The sequence below is a fragment of the Ornithodoros turicata genome, chromosome 5 (assembly GCF_037126465.1).
Source record: "Ornithodoros turicata isolate Travis chromosome 5, ASM3712646v1, whole genome shotgun sequence".
NCBI classification, from domain to species: Eukaryota; Metazoa; Arthropoda; class Arachnida; order Ixodida; family Argasidae; genus Ornithodoros; species Ornithodoros turicata.
The window spans coordinates 83,454,224-83,472,902 of record NC_088205.1 but is presented as its reverse complement, the minus strand read 5'-3'; the positions used below and the strand labels follow the sequence as shown (position 1 = coordinate 83,472,902).

Sequence of the window (18,679 nt, the reverse complement as noted above, 5' to 3'; positions counted from 1 at the left end):
GATGGGCGCTTGCGCCCTCATTGCAAAAAGGGCGCAAGTATCGAGGCACCCTACAGCCCTACAGCCGGCTGGCGCCATCTATTGAATATGTAAGTAACCTTCTTCGGCGCCGTCATGGTCACAGAGCATGCGCAGAATCGTTCCGTTGAAAAAGGTCCATTCACAACAAACCCCGAGCGAGGAACATACCGGATCCAGAGGGGAGGGGGACGGACTTTTAATTCTGAAAGGCGACTTGTATTGAAGTATTTATTGCCGAATTTAGATCTCGTACAAATGAGTCGAAACCTCGGGAGCGCAGGGAGAATAGCCCTCACTTCACGTTAGAGGGTCACGTGCTTTGAAGCGATGGAAGTGATTCAAGTAGGTGCTGATCTGGACCAAGCCTCCGTCAGGGAAGGTGGTGTGCTTCTGAGCAGTATGGATTTGCTTTTGTCTCATTTGCATGGCGGCATTTCATCACGACACGCACTCGTTTCAAGATTTTAAATAAAAAAGATAGAATGGCTTTTAACGAGGGTTGTCTTATTCTGCTACCTTGCATTAGTCTTAAATTCCCTAATTAAGGAGTTCATTTGTGAATTTCAGGTAATTAAATATCTTGTAGCTACAGAAGCACCTGCGTCTGACCAAAAACTCAAGTGCAAAAACGGCGTCTACGTTGCTCTCATATCTGTATATACAGAGTGTTCCAGCTAACTGCGAACGTATGTTAAAAAATATATATAACACTTTTTCCAATATGAAATCAATTGCAATATAGCATATGCTGAAGGGCACTCCTTAGGAGGGCATTAGCAAAGTCCAAAGGCAATGTCTTCATTAACTTTCATTAATTAACTTTTTAATTATAAAAGCTACGAAGTTGTCCCAATGCGAACATCCGTTCCTTTCGGTCACCTGATATCGTAGCCGTTTTCAGAACAAAAATCGGTTCGATAGATCGCCCGCAAAAAATTCGTGAAGGAACGCCACTTTTCTCTTTATTTTGTTCATTGCGCATCTTCGGAGACGCGTATTTCCTTCATGCCCAACGTGAGAGGGGGAAGGAGCGCCAACGTCAGAAGAAACCCAGGACAAAAGGAGGCCAAGAACAATATAACCCGGTTATCAGGGAAAACCTCTGCCAAGCGGAGTTTTTCAGTGCTCAAAATTTTACCGGAGTACGTTTTTTCGGATTTTTTTCGGATAAATCTGAAAACCCGGAACCCTATGCCACACATAAATGTGGTATAATCAAAAACTGTCCGGCATTTTCTGCCTATCCAAATAAATAAATAAACAAATAAAAACCACTGCAACGAAGCGTGTGATTATATTGTTTGTGATGTGCGCAACACGTTCCCCAAAACAGGCTACAGCTATAGTAGTAGTCAGGCTAAATAAATATAGTAGCATAGCCAGGTAGGACTGCACTACACTGCCCGATATTGGAATCCAATCAATCAAGCTCAAAGCGAGTGAGAGGTAGGTGTAAATACTTTAGCAGTAAGGACACAGCTGGCACGGGTTGCCTTTGTGAAAAAAGGGATGCCTATACATTCAGGGCTGGTGCTAGGGGTGTGCAGGGCCTGAGGCAAAGGCACATCGCGGGACCTGTTTCACACGATTAAGTGCATACTTGATATTAAAAAAAAAAAGTAATCCCTGGTTGAGGGCTCCGTGCGCGGGGCCTAAGGCGGTTCATACCTCCCCCCCCCCCCTTTCATCCCTGGCCCTGCATCATTGTTGAATACATTGGTTGCTTGCTGAATGTAAAGGAAGGTGTACCAGCACGCTCTGTGCCTTTGCCCCCTCTTGTCTCAGTTTGTCTTTTATGATTACAGTCGTTCCGTTATGTTCTCTTTCGTTTACATTTCTTTAGGAACAGAGTCGTGGGGATGAAGTTGTCAGCTGTTTCATTTCCTTTTTTTTATATATATATATTTCTTATATTTACTTGAGCCGTCGAAAAGTCGAAAAGCAGCACACGCATGAATATAAGTGCAAATACACGATGTTCCCGTGTAGGTACCGAAAACAGCGTATAAATACTGCTAAAAGATCGTCCGCCCGGCAGTTTGGATAGGGTATCGCGCCATTTCCATTTTAAACTTGAATGCGCTTCCGGCCCTTCCGGCTTCCGGTCGCTCCTTGGATCTCGTTGGATCTTGATCGGGAACGGAGGCCATCACATAGCCAACCTCAAAAGCGATCCAAAAATCCAAAACTTGTGAAACCGCGAAACGCGAGCGTGTCTGTGTTTGTGGAGTCTTGCCTTTCAAAACTGACATGGAAAATGTCACTCGTGAACACATTTTGCAGTGTATTCAGGAGGAAAACTTGAGCGAGGCAAGTGTCATCCCTTTTCATTGGGCATTTACAACGTGTCATGCGAAGTTTTACTCAGAAACAACACCATGGTTTCTCTCTGCCCTACGTGCAGATTTTACAAGTCCTTTCGGAGAACTCTCTCGGCGAATGTACTGACACTGTGACCGCAGTTAAGCAAATCCTTAAAGGTACGCTGAATAATTTAAATACCTTCATGTCTGTAAGCTCCCGTTCGGGTACCTGTTCTAGCAATTCAGCCGGACCAGCAAAAGCTGCGTCTGCAGGTATTTCGCTTCATACTGTCGGTTCTTCAAAAAGCAGATGTTTCACCTGGCGTTGCGTCGCAGCTGCTGGGAATTCTTCACACACTGGTGAGCACATACTGCACATGTGCCTCAAGCTTATAAAAAGTGACATTTGTTATCGTTTCTAAAAATATTCTAGATGCCTCATATTGCTGTGTCAGAGTTGGCAAAGGTCGTTCATGGTCTTCTAAAGGCTGTCAAAACAGGTCGCCATTCAGAAGGAAGGTACAAGTACATGTTTATCATATGATGTTTTCATGTAAAAACGTATCGTGAGGAAATTTTACGTTAGCTAGTTCGAGTCTGCATATTCAATATGTAAGTTCATCGGACTAGATCTGTTGCATTTTCCATAGTTGATATGCTCGTCTACACTTTAGTGTCTAGCAGATAAAACATTTGAAACTATAGGCAGGCAAATTGAGCACAACATTTCCTTCTACGTCATAGGATGTACTGAAACGCAGGGTATTGAATGCAGGAGAGTTGCTACTACAGTGGCCTCTTGGTGAAGAAAAGCAGTAGACAGTGTTGCTTGAGTGCCTCGGCCTTTTAATGTAATGTAATGTAATGTAATATGCATGGACAAGGCACTCGTTATGATGTACAGTGTCATGTATGGTGCAAGTCACGGATGGGGACCTTTAGGTGGCTTGAAGCTGTTCCACAGCTCTTGAGTCGAGCTGCAAGTTGTTCCTGGGTGGAAGGACCAAATGGGGAAACATTGTCAGGGCCCCAATGGAAGCAGCTGGTTGTACAAGAATTATGTTCATGTCCGTGGACCCCTCCCTGGGCCCTACCTCTTGCTCGGCTTTTCAGGTTAGTTACCCTTTCTGGAAAGTAACCGGCACTTTCTGGTGAGAGTAGCTGTAATTAACTTACTCGGGTAGTGCCAGATTTTCCCACATATAGGATCCCAAATATAGGATCCCAAATGCTGCTTTCTTTGTAAAGGTGTAGTCAGAAAATTATCTCGTTGGAGAACCTTTTAGTGTGGGAAGGGATGTCTTTGAACTGAAGCAGTCATTGGCTTAGCCAGAAGGGGTTTCAGGGGTTCAATCCTCCCCCCAAATCATATATTATGCGGTGCATTTTGGAGAGGGAAAACGAGGTTGAATTCCTCTCTCGCGTAATATTTGCGTTAGAACCCCTTCTGAAATATTTTTCTGGCTATGCTTAAACAAGCCACAATATAATTGCAGTCGGACAGTACAAGTGCTAAAGTGAAGTATTTATGAGTTGCGTATACTGCGCATTTCTTTCTTAATAGGTAACTGGACAGAAGCTAGGTTCCTTTAAACTGATAACCATAGTGGTAACTAGTTATACCTTAAATAAAGTAACTGCTAAGTAGTTACTATTTTCATGAGCCAGCTCTAACTAACTTACAGTCAGCTTTTCCTTTAAGTAAGTCCCCCATGACTGGCAAAGAGAAGATGGGCCCTGCTTTGGACACAAAGAATCAGCCTTATCTATAAGACATTATCTTTCTTCTTGGTTGCTGCGCAGGAAGTTAAAAAGAATCGCATCAAATAACTCGATGATGGTACCCCTGACTCTTAGCAGAAATGTACATTAACGAGCCGTTAGCGAAAGTTTAGGCCGAAAATCTTCAGGAGAATGAAGTTATTTGCAATTTGTAGGAGGCGATCTGTAATGTGCTTCTCCAGAGACAAGTGGCATAAAAAAAGATATTTTCTTCTTGCAGTGAGTTGCAGGTGGACACTCGAGAAGTGGCATACGCGGTAGAGAAGCTACTAGAAGTTCTGCCACATCTGAAACTGTTGGACGTTGCTCCGTTGCTGCACCAGTTGCTTCTGTTGCCCAGTGAGGTAATTGTAGCGTTGTTCTCATACGTGTATCTGTGTCATACGAACCATATTTGTCATTATAGGGCAGTATCATCACAGTCTTGGATGCCACCATAAAGTTCTTGAATGACCAGCCAAATGACGGGTTTGATTCATTCAGTCTATCTATTTTGACATCTGTATATCGATTAAAATTATGCCGAGTGAGACCAGTACGTCGAGCCCTACTACCGTAATTATTGCCTATTACTCTACTTGCTCCTGTCACTGGCTGTGCTGTCTGAGGTTTTCCCCGGGTTTTCCGAAGACTTTCCAGACGAATGTTGGCACAGTTCCCCCTGAAGTCGGCCCAGGACGCATACTAACCCTCCTGTCCCCCACTCCTTCCTGCTGTGCTCTTTCCATCCGTCCACATCTGTACGCTGCTCATAGCCGCAGTTGCTTTGCGGCGTTAACGCAGAATTAAAAAAAAAAAAATATTACTCTACTTGCATTGTCAGTAAATTGTGCGAGTAAATGTTTTCCGAAGCTGTATGCCTTTCAAAATGAGTAGTAATGACTAAACGTTATTTAAAATGAATAACCGTCACAGTGCCTCGATTACATTTTGCACGACATCAATGCATTTTTCCCCTTCGATGCAGTCTTATCAATCAGTGTGGTTGTTAGTAACTAGTCGAGTTGTGAAAAGTATTTAATTGTTCGTGAGATACGTTTGGCTAATTTATTATCGAAACAATTTTCGCAAACGATCGAATCTGAAATGACTATCTTTGGTGATTTGATGGATAGTTAATTGATAGCGAACGATGTCGGCTCGACAATTTGATCATTTAATGGAATAATCCGAAGTGAATCCTTGACAGAAGTTCGAGTACCAAGCAGGCTGAGGGAACGATCATTTTGCACGTTGTGTTCGCGACTCGCCAGAACTTGGACATTGGTCGGAAGCTGGTGCACCTTCTCAAGGTTAGACGCAAAGTCAAAAACTGCACCTAGTAGTGAGCAGTTGTCTTGTCCTCCGCAGGAACGGCCCACGTCTTTCGTTCTGAGCAAATTTTCTTTGGCTCTGGCTCTTGCATTGGCTAAGACAGACCCTTTGGCTCAACAGGTGACTGACACACTTCTTTGTCCTATGTTTCATGAACCTCGTCAAAGTATGATTATATGAACAAGTGTCAGAGTTCACCTCCAGTTCTGTAATGTAGGAAAGCAGGAAGACAGAATGTCTGTGTCTATGTGTGTGTCTCAGTGTCTATGCCCCAGTTTTCCATGGCCCCAGTTAAAACATGAAGCAACTCTCAGCAAGAAATCTTCATAAAACACAGATTATGAGTAGGGTCTGGCTTTCTCGGGTTCATGCTGATTCCCCCCGATTGTTTCCTCCCAAATCAGTTTTGGACAAATTTGGGTTAAACCGGACTTCTTCTCAAATTCCAATCACATATTACGTTGTAACACGTGCACAACTTAGTAGCAATGTGCGCACACATCTGATGAAAATATTATCTGAGCGTAACAATAAACTATGCGAAGCACATTTAATGTTACGTCGTGGACTTTAAACCGTGAGGAATGCATGTTTGACTATGTGGATCTGCTTCCAATTATTACGTGAACCAAGTTTTTGCAGCTAAAACATTAAGAGATGTGTAGAAAATGCGCACAGCGGAAAATGTGTGGAACAGCTGCGATACCGCGACGGGTATCTCTACTGGAGAAGTAATGATTGCGAACTGATAGGAATGGCAGAGAAGAAAAATAATTTCCTCGAATACTCAGGAAACACAAACCACTTTCTTCAATTACTCGCATTTGCTAAATGCTCAAACTTACTTTTTTCAGCTGCTTCAGGTATTGAAAAGTGCCGTGAGCATGCACTTTGAAGAACACTCTCTGTTGCAACGGTCGCAATGGGCCCGTTCCCTCCTTCAGAAAAAGACAGCAAAAGAGGAGTGCATGCTTGACGTTGCTGATTGCTGGTGAGTGGGTGATGGGCAATCAATAAGTCTTCATGTCCAGCGATAACTTGAAGCAGTACCCTCATGTATTTCCAGTCAGGGTCCGGGTGGATGGGCAGAGGTTGTCCAAGGGCTTGTGCGCTTTGGATTCCTCTTGCTAGATTGTGATGGGCAGTCCATGTCCGACCTTGGAGCAAGACTCATAGTGCGTGTATTGAGCCCTGTGTCCTGCCATACCATCTTGGATCTACTCATTCAGCGGCTGCTAGGGCCGTCCCCTACACTTACAAGTAGCTTGGGTTAGTGTCACCTGCCTTGCTTTTCTTGCGTGACTGCATCTGTAAGTGAAAAGACAAACAATGCAGCAAACGCAGTTTTGAAAACAACGAGGATTGCCATAAATTATGACCAGGTTTGCAGCTTGAATTGAAAGTAATTAATGTTCCTAAGAAATTGAAACACAAGCTATCATTCAGGTCCAAAGAACTTGTTCAAAAGGCAAGTAAATATCAGTTGTAGAACCAAGATTTTGCGGTGAACCGTAGTAAAATTGGTTCATTCTTACCTATTCTTTTTTCTTCGCGATGAATGTCATCAAAATGTGTGAGTAGCTGCGAATAGTAGTTATTGAATTGTGTCTACACATAATTGAAGGGAGCGGTTTACGAAGAAGTATTTGTCTTTCCTTGTGCGTTGCAGCCGTTCTAAGCAAGATAATAACGGGTAGCTCCACCCTGGTGCTTCGACACGAGACTAAGTTGATGGAGTTGGTGGGCTACCTGTCGCGTCTCCCCTCGGCACATGCTGCTCACATCCTTCGAGTTCTCCTGCCCGTCGTAAAAGTTTCGGCTTCGCTCAGAGACTCTTTAGTAATTATTCTCAGAAAGGCGGCCTTTAGCAGGTAAGCTGAGAGTAAAATGAGAACCTTAATTGTGCAAGTCACACTACTCATTTCTTCTGTCAGTTGCCAACAGTTATGCTCACGAAGAATTGCTGACGGTATGCAGCAGGAATGCAACATGGTAGCGTGGGGATGAAAACCGATTAGATCAACAGTAAGATAATAGTAGCAATCGACAAACACAACAGTTAGACTTAGACGCTCATTACTTAGAGGGACAATGAACCGTACATTTTTCGTTTTATTCTGCGCTTTTGTGTGAGAACAAAGGGGAAGGTCCTTGATCTGCACCCCCTTTAAAAAGTCGTTGAGAGAGGAGAATGATCGATGTTGCATTCCGTACTCGTGGCGTCAGCGTCATGCAAAAACATTAAGGGCGTCCGCAAAGATTTCTCGACAGCTTCTCGCCAGTCCGGCTGGATGCGCGTTGTCCGGATCCGCTCTTGCCAACGAGCCTCCACTAGCGAAACACATGCAACGAATGACCGAAATTTTACGTGAGAAATTCACGCAGAATGCATCGATGCCAACTTGTACGATTCAGAAACGGGCAACAGCGGCGCTTGTGGGGTGCATGCGAGTGTGCAATCGCTGTCGGGAGTTGGTTTCGTTTCACCGTTCTTGTGCGTGGGTCCTTTCCTCGTCATGTCGGGTATTTAGAAGCGTCATCTGTACTCAAAAATGGCGTCACTAGACTTCGCGCTGCCCGTTGTGTGCGTCAAATGACGTGCTTTAGGCCAAGTAGGCTCCTCCCGATTGCCACACTCTACCCATAATCCTCTAGTCTACGTTCCTGCATCGTACTGCCACCTGCTGGCCACTCTTCGAACCACCGTTTACAACCTCCAGAAGAATCAGATTGTGGTTGGAATTTTTATTGCACATTTAAGGATCTCATTCGACTGTCATTGTATACAAGAGTAGCTAGAGTCTTTACCTTCTAACCTCTTCCTCAGGGATACTGAGGCCCGCAAAGTGGCTGCTTTGGGTTGCCTCGTACTGCTACCATGCAAGCCTCTGTTTGAAGACATTATAAGCATTCTTAGTAAAGCTCTTACACAGCAGTCTTGCGTTCGACGATTGGTCTATGAGGCAAGTTTCGCTTTTGTATACGTAGCTGTAAATTGTGTAATTTGCTCAGTTATTGTCAATGTCTGAAACAAACGCTGTGAAATAGCGAAATTTCCATGAGCGTCAGTTTCTGTTTAAGACTAGAGCCGCTATGCTAAATTTAAGCATAATCCTCGGGTCGAGAACAGTGATTGTTCTTCTGCCAGGCTCTTTTGGAAATATCCTGACCTGAGGAACTTGACTTGCTAACATGGATAACCTCTCTTATAACGTTGATTAGTTTTCAACTGGGTGTTGGAGGAAGCTGTCTGCCAGAATTGTGCTTAAACAAGCGTTTGTTGAATGCGTATAAACTATTACTGGGACTAGTTCTGGGCTTAAACTTAGTTCTGCATCTCTTTGAGTAACTCTGCTTCATTAGTAATAGTACTACTAAGTTGTTATAAGAGCATTTTTGTCTCTGAGGAACACATGCTTTACAGGGCCTCCCGCAAGTGTTAAGCCGCAACCGTGACCTTTGTGGTCCAGTCCTGCAGCTTCTTTGCTCGCAGGTTTGTTTTTTCATCTCTTGCTCTTCTCAGTACTGAGGCTGTCAACCCTGCAGTTGCAGAAATACATTCCATCCAATGATGACGCTTGTCCACCGCTGTTCATTGCCGAGATTGTCCAAATACGGATGGACGAAGCTGTTTTGTTGGAGCCCTTGGTAAGCTTTGGGTCGCGGTGGTGGTAACGCAGGCTTCTGGGAGTTGTAGCTTCGTTATATCTGAAGGGATAGTTACGTTCACTGGCAATCTATTCAATAAACAAATTTGGGGATTGTTACCTTTTCCAGAGTTCTCTGACCTTGTGCTGCCATCGATGCCTGGCAGCTTGGCTCGAACATCATCCTGGGGGCTCGGAACTCCCTCAGCAGTTGTCGAAGTTGCTGAAAAACATAGTTGAACGTATCGCTCGTGTGGATCCCCAAGATTTTGGCTTGGTAAGGCACCCGTAAAGGACGTCTCTAACTTTGCTGATCTCAGGACACATACTTTGGTCCTGAATGACTCCAAAAGTAGATAAAAAACAACGAGGAATTCAACATGTTACTGGCAACGAGACGCTCAAACAAGTACTAGTAGCAACGGCCAACAGGCATTCACAACAACCATGTTGCACTAAGGCCAGAATCTGCGTATTTGTTGCGTGGGGACACTCTTTGATGTATTGTCGAGGATATTTGTCTCAGTTTACGACTTAGTGGATTACAGAGTGTTTATTTCTAACGGGTAAAGAGTTTTCGTAAAAATACTACGAGAGCAGCAGAGATGCTTTAGGTGTGTTACACACATCAGGTGGACATTTCGTGCGAGACAGTATGTAACTACTAATAGATGACAAATTAATTAGCTCGTTAATTACTGGCCTCGGGCGAAGGTCAGATAGGATAATTGGAGGCAGTTAATATTTAAATCCACCCTATCTTACGAAGATCAGAAAAGCTAGCGCATAGTTTCAGATATCCATCTCAAAATTTTGACGCGCAAATGACCCATAATTAGAGCCTGAAGTTTTCGGGAAATATTTTTTCCTACATTCGGGGGGTAAAAATCGGGTAAATAAACATGTGCACTAAATTCATGCAAATTCGGGTGAAAAAACTTCCAGTACGCTAAATTTGGGGAGAAATTGGGCTCAGTTATTCAAACTAACTGTAGTGGTTTGGTACAAATGGTGATGTAACTGCATTTTTCTGCCAAACAAGTAAGTTAGTGCATTCCTACAGACATCCCAGTGAGGGCAATTTGCCGGGTAAAAATCTGGTTTCATCCTAAAGAGGCAACCTTCAATTCGGGGTGCAAAGAATCGGGTAAAATCCTAAAACTTCAGGCTCTACCCATAATTGAAACTACGGTTGTCGCAAGTACCTGAAAGGACAACCCCTATTCCACATTGTGGGGCCACATAATAGGGAGTAATGGAGCTGATATGCTTCCCATATACGCCACAAAAGGTTGCTGTTCTTGCGTGCAAAAATACTGTGGCTTCAGTTTTGGCTGATTTCCATGAGAAAACTTTGCGATGCTGATCACAAACTATGTATTTGTGTTGGAAAGTAATTATTCTGAGGCTGAAACAGACAAATACCGCACAAGCCTCAAGGTGCCTAAGAACATGAACAACTGAAATATGGGAGTCAGCGAAAAAGCCTGACAGCGGCGTGTGGATGAGGAAAAAATGAGAGTGTTCATTGAGGCCCCTTGGTAAGTTGTTGGAGAGTAGATGCCAGCGTAGTGTAGTGGTTAGTGCACCCAACAAGGAATTGAGAGGTGCGGACTCATGGTGGTAGCCAATGAAGGTGGTGGGTTCGAATCCTACCACCGGCTGTGCAGTCTCAGGTTTTTCCTGGGTCTTCCGGCAGAGTTTCCGGACAAATGTTGGCACAGTGCCCCTTGAAGTCGACCCAGGACGCATATTAACCCCCCCTTTCCATCTGTCCACATCTGTACGCTGCTCGTAGTCACAGTTGCTCTGCGGCACTAACGCGAGAATAAAAAGGAAAAAAATGAGGTGCGTGGTTCCATTCCCGCAACTGTCTGGCTTTTTTTACGGCTGCCATATTTCGCTCGATCGACAAAAAATTTGTATCGGGATATCCAAACAGCGAGGGGGATTTAATAATGACTCCCTTCAAATCGGCCACCTCACATTTGCCCAAGAACCCGTAATCAAACAGTCGGTTAATTGGTTAATTAATTTTAGGTAATTGGACCTTTTATGTATCTATGTACAGTGTACACCCTTGCAATGAATGCCCACCTAGTCGCGTGACCCACACGTGGCGCTTGCTTTCTTATAAAAAGAGTCTGTATAGTGACAGAATTAGATAATAAATTATTGCTTCGGACTGCTATTTCAGGACAAGTTAGCAGACTGGAGCACTGGTAGCAGTGTTGGTCAAAAAAACACATTAGTAGCAACGGAGCTCAGAGCACTCTGTGATGCTTTGATAGAGGTCGCTCTGGCAAAGTACAACTGGAGGTAAGTCCATTTAATGAGTTCATTTCGAGGGTGTTGGGTCTATTTAAAAATGGGACGCATTCAGATGATTCAGTCTGATCATTTTCGAAGGAAACTTTATTCGTCAATATTAGAGATGTTCCATTCGGAATAGTAGAGTGCTTTTTGAGAAATTTCGAGTAACATACTCTAGCAGCGGATGACAGATGTTCGGGGCAAGGAGGACGTCGTAAAGCTACGGAAAACGTGTCGGTAGTGCTTCCGTTGAGCTATGCCAGTCTCGTTAACGCGATTAATTGGTTTAATTAATTAGTTTCGTTTAATATCGATGTCTTTTTTGGGGACGAGACAGCTCCAACAACATCCAGGATGCTCAGGATTTATTTGGCGTAGCTTCGAAGATGGAGCAGTTGCTCGTTCATGTGCCGAAGAAGGAAGCCGGTGTTCGTCGTGCCCCATTCAAGCCACCTTATAATTTCAGCCCAGCATTTCTGGCTGCTTTTCTGCCTCGCCTGTTCAGGTGGGTCTCTACCTGCTGTAGCATTGCCAGAATCAATGACAAATTTCATTTCTGCAGCCCCGAAATGTTCTGTGACAGCAATTTTACCCAATACATAGTGGCGGCTGCCAATCACTGGCTTACTCAAAGTACCGTAGAAACCTGGGACATGGATTTCAGCTTTAAGATTGCGAGGTCAGCAGCACCTTTGACCAAGACTTGTTGCGACGATTTTGGTTGTAATTATATTAGTTTTACTATTCGTATTTGAATATTTGTTTCAATTTTCCGAGAGTTTTCTCTGTGGTTTCGGTGTATTCCAGGGGTCTCCTAACAGTGTACGAAGAACGCGTGACAGTGGGTCCGGCATCGCTCACTGGCCTGTGCGTTCAGAGTGTGAGCAGTTTCTTATCAAAACAGCAGGGCAGAAGTGAGCAAATGCTGCCACTGCTCAGGGCTCTAGGTAAGTTTTCCTTTTTGTCGTTTCTCCTGTTACCACACTGTATGTACACTGTCAGGCTTATAAGGCAGGTGGATACGTTGAATATGTACTCGGTGCCTCTTCACTGCCAGAGACCATCCGCAGCTGATGTATCTTTTATCCAGGAGCATTGCTGGGACCATATGTAGAGTTTAAGCACATTGAGGCTCATCGTGTTGAATAACATGAAGCATGGCCATTTGTGCCTTTTGATGGCCCTTTTCGTGTCCACTCATAGAATATCTTCTCTTTAAAGAAGGCTGCAGTGAGGGTACCTTGGAGGAACTCGCGAGGAAGCAGCTGCAGCGATACCAGGTACACACTTGCTACGTGCCACGTAGCCACTTGGTGTGTTTCGTAGGCGTTTGTCGTGCAGGTGCTGAAGGAAGATGGGCGAATGAAAGAGATTGTCTCCCTGGCTGCCATGTGCACTACACTGTGTGGCAACATCGAGGGGGAATCTGCTCGTCAGTTGTACGCTTGGATTCAAAGCCTCTGTTCGCAACAATCTCTAGGTAAATGACAGCCTTTGAATCTACGTATTCTCACTGCTCTCGGGACTCCATTCCATCTTGGCCGCAAGTTCAACATTCAGAACTTGCATTAAGTAGAGGAACCTCACCTCTAGTATTGCGAGATTATATTGTTAATATAATATAGTAATTTTATATTTTCATTTGGAATGGAATTTGTTTTCATTTTGTTTCTCAAGCATTGAGGTCTGCATTCCCTGAACTGACAGATGTTTTGCCGTTGCCCGAATCGCAACTTTCCATACGACGACGTCTCTACGGTCATGCACCACCAAAATTCCAGTTATCACGAAGCTTTAACATTGATAACTGGTGATATCAGGTACCGTGCTAGAACGATCTCTTCACCTGGAGTGTCTCTACAGGATGCACGTGACTCTGGTGCTCATCTGTCACAGAGTGATGCGTCCCAACTGCACATTAAATATATGGGAGAACGATGTGCCAACATTTGGGTGCCCAAGTTTAGGGGTGTGCTAATTATGCGAGTACACGCAGTAATATTTAAATGAGGAATCCTCGTTCAGCTGAATATCTGAGAAATGGACGAGTGATGGTGTCCCATGTGAAGCAGAAGACAATATGGCATGCAAGATGTCTGCCGTACAAGTATTTGCGGAAATATATACACGTGTAAACGTCACATAAACACGCATAAATGACAAAAATCTTACGGTGATCAAACTCAAAACACATAGTTGAAGTTGCATCCTGGTTCTAACATGGAATAGACAATTTTCCGAGAGACACGTTTATCATTTTTTGCGCACTTACTGTGGGTAACAATAGATTGTATCCAACAGCATACTGGTAGAAATGACTGATTTCATAAATTTGTGCAATATTTTTATAAACTGAGCTTACTGCGTAATAACTGAATAAATCATCAAATTGAAGCTTTGATGCTAAATAGTCAGTTTGGAGCCATCGTCCGCTTAGGAGAGTCTAGTCATATTTGATTCTGATTTATATGTAAATACTGCGTGTGAAATATTATGCTTCTGAGCTAAACAAGTGACGTGACGGCAGCGAGTCTGCTTGATATAAAGTCTAATTCTGGAGCATCGCACTAAATGATGTCACACGGGTTGGCTCGTATTTGTACACAGAGGACACTGCAGCGTGCAAGAGTTTGTTGACGCTCTTCTTCACCGTCAATTCCCAGACCAAGTCAGGCCTGCAAGTGCTTTTTGAAGTCTCCGAGAACATCCACCTTCAGTTTGGAACGATTGACGAGGTGGGTCAGATATCTTATAGGAGGATGAAAAGCTGAGAGCTGCTTTTCCAGGATGTGGAATCAAATAAGAGACAGACATACGCGATCATCAACACAGAGACTGCAGCTTCTGCCTTGGGCGTTCTCCTGGAACACTTGCAGGTTGCGTTACAGCGGTTGGACTGGATGATGACACTTCTGAAGCGTTACCACGGTAATTGCTCTCTTAAGGGGGAATCACTTCTGCGCAAGACAGTAGAGAACGTTTGTTTGCACAGCACCCAGAAATGATGTAAAATATCCTCAAAAGAGAAGTACTGGCATCTTCTCCTTGCTTTGCCATTGCAAAGACACATTTTGTAGAATTCCAGGACTATCCATTGGTTTGTATTGAGCCTGAATTCGCAGATATTTTAGTGGTCGACACTCTATCGATATGGCAGCACATGTTTGAGACGCACCAAACTTTAATTTATTAAAAATCGATGGCTCAACCTTGTTCTCTAAAAAATACGTCATTGACTAGAAAAAAGCTAAGAGAACACGCAGTACCAATCTTATGATGATAGTTTAGAGCGTTCAACGTGTCTTGTGCGAACGAAAATTGCCCATACATTTCTGAAGGAGTGATTCCCCTCCTTAAGGGAGCAGGGACACAACATTTAACGTGTGCTGCCCCTGCGCAATGAAATTTACAAAAGCACTCGGACAGCAGGCCCGATTGCTTTGCGTGATGTCGGCATGTCCCTGTGCCTTTGCTGTGCACTCCAGTCTATGGCGCGAGTCGTATTATTACCCTGCCAGGGGAATTGCTTCCCTCGTTCTCTTCACATGCCCTTTCAAAGTGTGGACGGTTTTTGAAAGATGTGCTCAACATCTGTCTCGTGATGAGAGTTACCGGAGCAAAAAAAAAAAAAAGATATGGGGATCACCTTACTGCACATTACTGCTCCAATTCAAGTTTACTGATGGAGCGCTGTTTGTGACGAAACAAGTGAACGGAAGGAGTTCCTGGTGTACGAAAGTGTGCATCGGGAGACATATTATTAGACACTTAAAATTTTCATGGTGCTGAACACTGTGTGAACTAGTTCAACACTGTTTTTGGCTTGACATTGGCAACATACTTGGAGGAAGAGACAAATGAGTATGAAACAAGGTTCAATTTAGCCCCGTCTGCTTTTGTGTTGCTCAGAAAGAGTGCTGTAATGCTGTTGGCTGTGAGGAGCGTTGCTTCCTGCAGTCACATTCCACGTGACAAGCTGCTAAGCTACAGGCATACTTGTGTCTGTGTGGGCAAGAGCTGGGTCATGTCACCCCCCTTTTTTTGCAAGCTGATCGGGCCGAGTACATTGTCTGAGAGCGCATATGGTTATAAAATTTGCTTCGTATTGAGCAAAAAATCGCTCACCCCCAAACCGTACTCTCTGCATCCCTTAACGAGCCAGACTCTCGCCCTCTCTCTCACACAAAATTGCTCGGTCCCTGGCCACATCCAGCCCACCAACACTCTGCCCTCAAAGCTCTCTTCACCTTTCTGGATACCATAGGACTTGGATCCTTATTGTGAAGGGGCTCATTATTTCACACACCCCCCCACCCACCCCCATCACCACCAGCAGTGGGGTAGAGTATCACCCCTGGCGATGAAACTCCCCATTCATCATCTGACAATAAAGTTGTTGTTGCTCTTGATCGCTCCCATCAATTTTGCGTAATCTAATAATAAAGTTTTTCTAAGTGAGGAAAATTTATTATTTTACGTAAACATATTCGCTGCTACCGTGACTACCTCTCTGCAAACGAAGGGAACGTCAGGAAAGAAAAGCGCAATGTTTACCTTGTCTGCCACACTTTATTTTTCTAACTACACAGATGCTGACCTTAAAATGTGCGCTCTTGTATACGTGTGCGAAAACATGGGCATACTTTTTGCATCATCTGCTGTGTGAAGAATAAAAATATGCTGAATGTAAAATGCACTTTAAAATATACCACCAATTGTATTGGACGACAATTTTAGTTGAAGGCTGTTCATACCAGGCACCTTCTCAGTGGAACATATGGAGCAATTTGTGCAACAATGGTAGACTGGTAGTGCCATTTTAAGACTAATATTTGCCAACTGTCTCACCACAGCGGCATCCAACGCCGACCAAGTAGCAAAGCTCGAGGTGGGCGTGTGTCGCCAGCTGGGCTACCTGGTGACCATCTTTGCCGAGATCAGCCAGTCGTGTTTGCCTCACCAACTCAGTCAACTCACCCTCAGGCTACTCACTAAACTGTTCAACTCATTAGCGGCACTGAGCAAATACGTGAGTTGCTCTCCTAGTCTTAACTCGTCTCGTTTCATTTGCGTCTCTTTCCACCGCAGTACGTGTTGCTATACGTGCACAAGGTTGGGAGGCTGTGCGACAAGTTTGAGAAGTTGGTTCGTCTGACGGGAACCCACCTGACACCGCACATCTACGCCTTGATCACCTTTTTGCAGGTGACGCAAATATTGTGTGTGTGCGACGCTTTGTGTACATGCAGGATGTTTCACCTAACTTAATAAAAAGTCTGATTAAAAAATCTACTTGTCGGAACATTATGTGGTCAACGCTATTTATCTCGGGGGGAGATTTTACCATTACTTCTGACCGCTTTTATCAAATTTAATTTGCGAGAAATTGAATTTTTCCAGTTGACCTTAAAAATTTGCCAAGTCAATCTCGCGTTTTCTTTAATGAAAATAGAAGGCACATGTCGGGTTTAGCCCTTTGCATCACAAAATACATTCCCTACTCCTTTGGTAATAGCTGGAAAAAATTGCAAAAACCGTCGTTTTGGGGCGTGCAAATTGTCGGCTGAGCTCAGTTCTGCGTAAAATTAGTGCAAGATGCGGTGGAAGAAAAACGGTCACCCGCCCTTTCCCTCCTCCTCGCTCTTACTTGAGATGCTTTGTGGCAACCATGCTGCCGTTATCAGCAGAAGCTTGGAAAAGGAAGAGTGAAAGGGCAGCTACGTATCTTCCTCGCATCGCTTCTTTCAGAGATCCGAGTGCGGCCGGCAATTTGCGTGCCTCGGAATGACGCTTTTTGCAATTTTTTTCCCGGCCCATAGTGACAGTGAACGTATTTTGCAGTAGACTGGGGTAAATCCTGCCTGCGCTTTCTGATTCTGTAAAAAAAAAAAAAAAAATGTGAGGCTGACTTGCCAAATTTCGCAGTTTAATTGGAAAAAATTCAATTTCTGGCAAATTAAATTCGATAACAGTGCTCAGCAGTCGTGGCAAAATCTGTCCCGATATAAATAGCGTTGACCCCATACTGTTCGGAAAATCGATTTTTTATCACGTTAGGCGAAAGTCTCTGTATATTAGGGAAAGTGCGGAAGCGGTACAGGTAAAAAAATAAAGAAGCTGCGGACAGCAAAAGTAGGGAAAGTGTAGGGAAAGGCAGGGAGTGTGTGTTAGCGATATACAAATAGCTTCGTAAATATTAAAGAAATTGATACTTTCTTGACCAGGGGCTTCATTTTTACTTATCTATTCGGGAATGAAAGAAAAAAATGGCTACTTTTCAAGCGTGGCACGTTATGTGAACTAGGCCGTTGTGGCCCATGCTGACTATGTGTGAGGTGGGGTCATCATGTGGGGATAAGCTCAAGTGTCGCCGGTTCATTCAAGTTAGTCTGTTGCAGAACATATTCTGCGTCGAATATTGCAGCTTCACCTCAATACTCGTAGATTTTTGACTAAAGACACCTAAAGTGACGCCTTTCTTCGCAGACGGCCGAAAAGCAACCGAAGAAAAAAACGCAAAGCAAAGAAGTCACTCCGAGTCTTATCTTTGCTATTGAGCAGTATGAAAAACTGATCATTCAGCTATCAAAGAAATCTAAGGTAGAGCAGGCTTTAGATAAGGCAGGAGCATATGCTACATGGTTCCATTCCAACAGGTAAATTTGACCGAAGGCTGCAAGAGGAGCACGGCCAGGGATTTCCGCATCAATGCAGCCACTGTGGAGGCTGCACTTCACTCTGCGGTCAGTCATAAAGCTTACTTTTTTTCTTCCACAACACACCAAATCGTGTCATCAACCAGTTGGCTAACAGGACTCTTGACAGTCCAATTTTTTGAGCGAGCTCTTCCCTTCTCCACCTCATAGGATAAATTGGAGTAAATCTTTTATTTTTCAGGACACAACGGGTGAATGCAGTCGAAAACGGGTTAGGACGGACGACTCGTCGGATGATGATGCCGGCCACGTTCAGTAAATTATTTCCTAACTGACACGTTGCCCATGCTTGGGTGACAGATCTTGAAGGTCCCTCAGATATGTAAAGTATTTGTTACGATACATTTGTTGGCAGCCAGAAAGTGTATTTTTCGTAACACCCTACCTTCTTAATGCTTTGAAAGAGAACGCTTGGTCAGCATGCTTTCAGTTGTGAGACAAAATGGATCCTCTGGTGCCTCTCAGCGGGGGAACTGAACCGAAATGTGGTGTTTGCTATTACTTTTCATCTAGCTGGAAAGGACAAAGAATACAAGACAAGGGCTACTCCTCAGCCTATGCCCATACGTAACAAAACGGAACT

The 18,679-nt window shown here is 44.1% G+C and overlaps 1 protein-coding gene across 1 annotated transcript; it reads left to right on the top strand.

Annotated features, from left to right (window-relative positions):
* The first annotated feature begins 2,207 nt into the window (after positions 1-2,207).
* On the top strand, positions 2,208-18,436 carry LOC135395965 (Fanconi anemia group I protein-like). Its single transcript, XM_064627049.1, has 29 exons — positions 2,208-2,331; positions 2,426-2,501; positions 2,563-2,684; positions 2,758-2,843; positions 3,267-3,437; positions 4,327-4,450; positions 4,513-4,574; positions 5,296-5,398; positions 5,457-5,540; positions 6,275-6,411; positions 6,487-6,689; positions 7,090-7,291; positions 8,248-8,383; positions 8,845-8,913; positions 8,967-9,068; positions 9,198-9,344; positions 11,265-11,386; positions 11,718-11,885; positions 11,943-12,059; positions 12,188-12,327; positions 12,602-12,660; positions 12,707-12,860; positions 13,988-14,115; positions 14,167-14,308; positions 16,234-16,409; positions 16,469-16,585; positions 17,867-17,980; positions 18,037-18,123; positions 18,278-18,436. The coding sequence occupies exons 1-29, from the start codon at positions 2,272-2,274 to the stop codon at positions 18,353-18,355; spliced, it is 3,486 nt and encodes a 1,161-aa protein (XP_064483119.1). The 5' UTR covers positions 2,208-2,271; the 3' UTR covers positions 18,356-18,436.
* The last annotated feature ends 243 nt before the right edge of the window (positions 18,437-18,679 follow it).